Source organism: Sinohyriopsis cumingii, unplaced genomic scaffold (genome assembly GCF_028554795.1).
Source record: "Sinohyriopsis cumingii isolate HCF-2022 unplaced genomic scaffold, ASM2855479v2 utg000622l, whole genome shotgun sequence".
NCBI lineage: Eukaryota > Metazoa > Mollusca > Bivalvia > Unionida > Unionidae > Sinohyriopsis > Sinohyriopsis cumingii.
In genome coordinates, this window is record NW_028315918.1 from 3,218,074 (window position 1) to 3,225,478 (window position 7,405).

At 34.9% G+C, this 7,405-nt stretch overlaps 1 protein-coding gene across 13 annotated transcripts in view; it reads right to left on the bottom strand.

Moving 5' to 3' along the window:
* The window catches only part of LOC149773691 (uncharacterized), a 166,198-nt gene extending 159,010 nt beyond the window's left edge, over nucleotides 1-7,188 (bottom strand). For all 13 annotated transcript variants that reach the window (XM_089946154.1, XM_089946166.1, XM_089946165.1 and 10 more), the window contains exon 1: nucleotides 7,117-7,188. In XM_089946154.1, coding sequence (XP_089802280.1) covers nucleotides 7,117-7,168 — 52 coding nt within the window. In that variant the 5' untranslated portion in view covers nucleotides 7,169-7,188. The remainder of the gene's footprint in view (nucleotides 1-7,116) is intronic.
* Nucleotides 7,189-7,405: the final 217 nt, after the last annotated feature.

A 7,405-nucleotide genomic window follows, 5' to 3' on the forward strand; every position in this document is an offset into this window, starting at 1 on the left:
TTTGAAAGCTGTAGTCCTGGGCTCCTTCTTTGAAAAAAGCTTCAATACCAGCACTTAAACTTGTAATCCCAATAACAATACTGTTCTTTCAATAATTTAAAACAATATGAGAGAATCACTGTGTCTCCAATATACATGTCATCAGACTGCTAATCCTCATTCACTGTAAAATATTTAGTTTTAAAATGAATGAATGAAAAATAAAGGTAGTTAATAACCATCATAATTTTGATTGTGATCTTCTTACTATTATACCAATTCTCAGTGCCATTACCTTGCCCTCTTTGATTTTTTGCAGGCAACAAGAAGCAATCAAAAAGAGCTTAATGATTTCTTTTCCATATTAAACTTATTTAATTGGCTTAATTCCATTTCAGATCAATACATTCTCCAACATCTCGCAGCTATATCTGTAGGTGTTTCTGTGAGATCTCTTATTTATGACGCATTTGTTGTATTTTATACTCAGTTGCAATCAGATCTGCTTTGTATTGTCAAATTATGTATTTTGTACCAATCAAATATAGTGGATGAAATACAACATAAAGTTAAAATGCATGCAACTTTAGCCCTCACTCATCATGCTGTCTATATTTTTGGATGCCATTGTGAAAGGTCAGATGTATTTGTACACAACACCAACAAAAAACAGCCAACGTTATGACATTAACATCAGAGTACCTATTCCTCTGACAAACAAATAAGTACTAAAGCCTTGGCACTATTATGGTACCCCAAGGAATGAAGTGGTCTCAAGTGTGTGCCTTTACCAATCACTGCCAGCTCACTAATGTCCACATGGGTTCGAGTCTCAGGCTCAGCCAGTGTGGGTATGTGAGAAATCTTGCCCATAGCTTCCAGTGGGTCAGTGCTTCTTACCAGGGTTTTCCATAGTTCTTCCTCCATCAGTTATAATGGCCACCATGTATATTATAGGCTAAAAAATGATATTTAACCCAAAACAACAATTTTTCTAAATACAATGTACAACAAAATGCAAGTGTTACAAACATCATGTAAGGATTCATATGATGGATAAAACTGAACTGAGTAATGTTTATCAAAGTAAGGTATCTAGTAAGCATTTTCATCAAAATGGTTATTAGGAACAGACAATTTTGCTTGACAGTTATCTTAATCGCTTTCTCTGCTAATATTTAATCTAAACAGCTTCACCTAATCCCATTCAAATTACTAGAACTTAGTTCACATAATACGTGACTGATTGTAGATACTTTTGCAGTCCAGATAAACTTGCATCCTGAGGACTCAGCTGGAATGTTCATACATGGGAAAACTGAAAAGTATGTGTACTTTTGTGTCCGCCAGAACCCTGTACCATAAATGCAAATAACAAATTAACCACAACCTTAATAAAATGGGACTGCTACACACTAACATAGACCCAAAAACAAATTCCATTAAGGGATTTATGAAATACAGGTGTACAAGCAAATTTGTTTCCAAAATGTAACCCAAAAATAATGCAAATGTTCTGTCCCTGTAATCATGACCCTAAGGTGAAAGGGGCAAGCAAGCATGTTACTGAATGGCATAGGCCAAGGAAACAAATATGTGTTTCCTAATGCACTGGTTTTAAAATTAGGGTAGGCTGGATGTTATTTCTTTTCTTTCTATTTGCAAACATTATAATATATATATATATTTGATTTTTTTCTTACCATTGGGAAAAGAATGCCAGGGTTTGCAATGAGAAACTGGGATTGTTGTCCAACTGGAAACACACATCTCATTTGGCCTTAGTTTCAAATGATAAATCCCAAGAATAAAGATAATGCATCAAAGAGATTTAGGAAAAATAACCAAACAGAAAACATGAAGCAACATACCAATCTGATTATAATCGGATCTCCACTAGCTTTAACAATTTTTCAGTCATATTGCTATGATGTCTGCAGTGTGGCAGTTTACAGTGATGTCTAGCACTGGGGCATCATGCCACAGACATGTAGCATTATGTCCCACTCACATTATTCTGGCACCAGGCTGACCAGTCCTAACACTAACCACTTAATGCTGAGCACCTTGCCAGGCAACAGTTAGTAACATTTTTATAAGTCTTTGGTATGACTCGGCAGGGTTCTAACACGCGAACTCCCACAACAAGGCAGACACTCTAACCACTAGGCCACCCGAGCGGTTGCCATCAGATCTTCACACAGGACAGTGGAGATCTGATTTTAATCAGATTGACAACACACTGTCACAGAATGAAATGTCTCTGCTTTATATTAGCTTGTGCCAAGTATGATGAGAATCTGTCAAAGAGTTAAGGAAACAGAAGTGAAAAAGAAGACTTACACCAAACAAATAAAATATATAACAAACTGTTGACAATGACACCAGCAGGAATGACAGTTACATCTCACTTCCCACTAACAGCTTGACAAAAATCAATCACTTTTTAACAGCAGTCAGACCTTAAAATCACAGAAGGCAAAATTGTGCCATGTAATGTATGAAAGCTAATATCAATTTCTTCTCTTATTCATTTACAAAGTGTTATCAAAATCAGCACCATTCACAGCATATACAGCTTTTAATTAAGAAAGTAAACTCATTAATCATGGGCAGTGTATCAACAGTAAACTCCCCATCCACTTTCACGTATTTATACCTAATTACACACACTAACGGCTTTTTTTATTAAAAATCATCACAAAATAATATGGTTAATCATGTTATATGCCTTTATGCATAAGTTGGAGACAAACTTGTCATGTGCTCAAGGTACAAATTCTTCCTAAACATTTCCTACCATGCATGAATTAATTTTTTTTTAAAGTCGGTAATAGCTAGAGCCAATACAATGATAGGATAAGCTCTTATCCACATGAGGCAGTCTAAAATCAATACAAAATAAAGTAGCAGATCCAATCAAAGTAAAAGCAGGATATAATATCACATGGATAGTATTTCCTTTCCTACTGGTAAGCTGATCACCAGGTAGTAATGGTTCCAACAAAGGTTATCAGCTATGACAATCTATATCGATGACTCCAATATTTCTATTTGACATCTACCTTCATTAAAGATCACAGTACATCATAATTAACATCCCATCAGCAAGTAACCAGATCATTGGGTTATGACTGGGTTGCAATTTGTGGACAACAGAGAAATTATGTTAACTCTTCCAAGGAAATTGTCACTAAGGTAACTAAAACAGATATTTTGTATTCTTCTCACTTAAAGTCTCTTTTTCTGATATTTAAATTAATAAATAAAAGTTTCTCACAAAGAATCTTTGTCTACACACACATTCTTCAATCCCCACTGAACCCAAATCCGACAACCAATAACCACCCCTGCCCCAATATACATCCAAGTTGGTGTGTACGTGTGATTTGGATTTTTTATGTAGCTTTAAAAGCTTTTCAATCATACTGCTACGTTGTTTGCAGTATGGTAGCTTATAGTAATGTTTAGCACTGGGGCATCATGCTGCAGACATGAAGCATCATATACCATGCAGATACCTGCAGACAAGTCCTAACACCAACCTCCAAATGCTGAGCATCAAGTGAGGCACCAGTTAGTACCATTTTTATCAAGTCTTTGGTATGACTCAACCAGGGTTTGAATCTGAGACCTCCTGTTACATATATCTGATTTAATTCATATTTATGTTAATTTTATTGTTTGTTTATCAGCTTTAAAAATTTATTTTTATTTTACATGCTATTATGCTATTTTAATATAATCTTGTTTACGTGATTTGGAATTTATTTCAGAAAATCTGTTTGACCTAACTCTAACTGTAAACACCTAAGGCTGACCAGGTTCCAGACCTTAATTCATAATTAGTAACAGTCACACGAACGAGTTCTTTTTGTTAATTTATTGTTATTGTGGGAATAATAAGGGTGAGATTAAGGCTTTGTTGGATACGTGACCCTAGACTTGTAAATAGATTTTAGTGAAATAAACGTTTTTCCTAAAAGTAAAATTATTGGTTTTTATCAAGGTCATACTGGGGCTATGGGATTTTTTTTATATGTAAACATGATCATGTGATCCTCTTTTTGCAATTAGGCATTTCCAAAATTGTGCATTACTTAATTTTAATAGTGATGCTTAGAGAGAGAGAGAGAGAGATCGGAGTTGGGCTTCTAAACACTGGGATGTAAAAGTGTAAAATTATTTTGAGTGCTCATGCAGACATTTCTTTAAAATTTTATTCAGATTTCCAAAACTGATGTGTTATTTCTTGTGTTTCTACAAGGAACTGTAGACTTCAACACAGTACAGGATACAGCATATGTCATTGCCTTTCATTTTGGATTCTTCATCGGGACTCGAACTTGAATTCCTTAGAACATTTCAATATTTGGACTTCTAAAGTTTTATTCTAGGGTTATTTTTGAATTTGATTCTCAAAACCGTAAGTTCTTATTTTTTCATTTTTACAGAGAAATAAATAATTTGTTAAATTTTTGAAAGCTTGTTGTTTTCACTCTTTCTTGTGTTACTGTTTATTCGAGCCTAAACATGTTATACTCCTGGATCCAAGGTGGGTGCTCTAACCACTTAGGCCACCAAAGCAGTCTACATCTGAGTTTAAGTGTGGTAAAGCACATCTACAAACTAATGCAATCTTATCCCCATTAGAATTCTTTGCCTTACATGGATGTGCAGGGGCATGGCCAGGATTGTTGCTAGGAGGCAATTCATGCAAAATAGTTGCCCTAGTGTCCAAAATTGACCTTTCCTTTTCTTAACTTGACATCTAATCCACAGACCCATTTTGAAACCATGTTCTATTGAGAGAGCATATAGGCACCTGCAATTAATTGGCAAAAATGAATTATGCCCTATTTTGTTGTAATGGTCTTTAAATTATATGGACTATAATAATATAAAACATGCAAGTAATCTAAGCTTTCACAAAATTTTATTTGGACACTATTGTGAATCATCAATTTGCCATAATAACAGTAACTACTATTTAAGTATCATACAATTTAAGTAACATTACTTGTAAATTACTCAAAATCGGTAGCAAGTATAAAAACATTTCGTTATCCCTTGTCCATCAAATATTAAATCCATTTAAGTCACAACCAAGGCCACTGGTTGAAGAATAAAAATGAAGAATATTAAAAGTTCAAAACATACTCATACCTGTATAAAGAAAGGTCAGCATTTACAATAAACAAGTGAAATTTAAATAAAAATTTTAATTTGGAAAAATGCAGTGTGTGGAATCTGTCATGTAAAAGAGTGTCAGCCATCATGACTGCAAACATACTTTTTAGCAACAGCTGATGATGTCATCAAGCTTAGTGCTATTCAAATACTGATCTAGAAGGGAATTAAAGTGTGATAAAACAGATTTCTGGGTATTATAAATTCATATGAAATCAGATTCTACAAGAGTTTATGAATATTTAATGATGCGCAAGATTGAACATGATGACAGTGCTGGTGGTATCCACATGAATGACAATCGTGCTGGACACGTGCATGTAACATGAAAAAATGCATACATATATCAGGGAGAGCCAAGATCTCTACATTTCCAAACACATTACAATGTTCAAATTCACCCTTTCCGCAGTATGCAATCCACTGACATTAACATAATTTATAATCCACAACAAAGCACAACCAACTTCCCTACCCATCATATTAAAGCTTTAGAGCTCCCAGGTCTATTAATGTGAATTTGGAATGGCAAGGTTAAAAGCAGTGTCACTGTGGGTGTAAATTCAATTCCGAATGCAAAACACTTACACACTTAAGCAATAGGCAAAGTAAACAAAGTTCAAGAAAACAAAATTTCAGTCAATGGAGCCTTATTCTATTAAGTGAAGCAAAAAATGATGGGCATTCTGTATTTTACACATACTACAAACACCATAGCAACATTAGTCTATACAATATCCATCAACATATTAACATCACCCTCCATTGGGAAGGTTTTAACAACAGTACTATCCTGTCCAAAACGATTGCATAGTGAACACCAACACCATTTGCATTACCTTCAAACAATCCAATGAATTAATGGGAAAAGCAAGGTACAAGCTGATAATTTATTTCACTGTCCAGTACATTTTAAAAGACAATTACTGTACATTTTTGTTTTCTAAGATATGCGTGGAAGTGAAATAAGTGAATGTGTGCACATATGCATGTACATTTGTGGTGATGATATATGACAACGCTAAGTCTACCTGCTATTTTTTGTATATAAAAAAAACATATTAAATACTTGAAAGAAAACAACTTCTACCTAAATTTGAATTTCCAGTCATTTGCCACATACTTACATGAGTAAATAATTTAGTATCAACTGCCGAACATTATCTGGGTCATACACACTGTCCCCACTCCCATGACAAAATACTTTCTCATTCTCCAGATGGCCCTACACTGCCTAGACAGTTGGCATTTACGGATATGGATGCAGTATATACATACTTGCAGAGGGGATGCAGACAATACACCAGGTGTGAATCACATCTGGCTACTCAACAGAAAGATATAGGTTTACTTTAGTACACTGCTGACAAGAGAGGTAGGGGTATTAATATTGTTTCACAACTCAACTCTTCAAACTATCAAGTGAAAAAACAAGTGTCAAAATGCATATTCTTCATCACGTGTTCAGTGCGAATCTGAATTCTACTCAATTTAATGCACAAAAAAAGTTCAGCGCTGCCTACTTGCAGTGATTATCAGAATACAAATGTCCCCACCCACCCACCTCAAACTGGACCACCTGCATCTTAATTCCAATTACCGTACTTGATTTGGACATGTTTACAAAAATCTATTACTGAAAGGAAAGAAGCTTTACGATAAAATTCAGTGCACAAATCATTTGCAGGATGTCTTGAGAACTGTTTATGGGTTAATCAAGGTCAAACGAGTAAGACTGGGAATAATTCCTGGTCCAAGGTTTACCGGAAAAATGACAGACGACGTAACCAAGGCATGATCAATTGGTTTTAAAAGCTCATATCAGTCTTTCCATGCTGTACTGCAGATTTTGTTCAACTTAACCATCGAGAAAATTCACTGAACATATCAGATGATCTAGTGTATTTACTACATAAGCAATATAACCGACTAGAATAGCTCAATTACCTAGCTGGCAGCTGCCTTCTACTCCACTACCGTCCGCCATATTTCTGCACATGACGTCATGGGCCTGCGCAAGATTAGTCATATCCTAATAACGAACTGCCCTGCCATGAACTGTCACAAGTTATTCCATGTTGCAAAAGCTCCTTTCGACAAATTTTCATAATTTTTGCAGAAAACAATGAATATTTTGTGCTCGTAGCAAAATATATTTGCAAGAAAGTCCTTTTTTCTTCTATATTGGACTCAATGATAATGACAATGACAATGGTGATCTTTAAAAAAATTATTT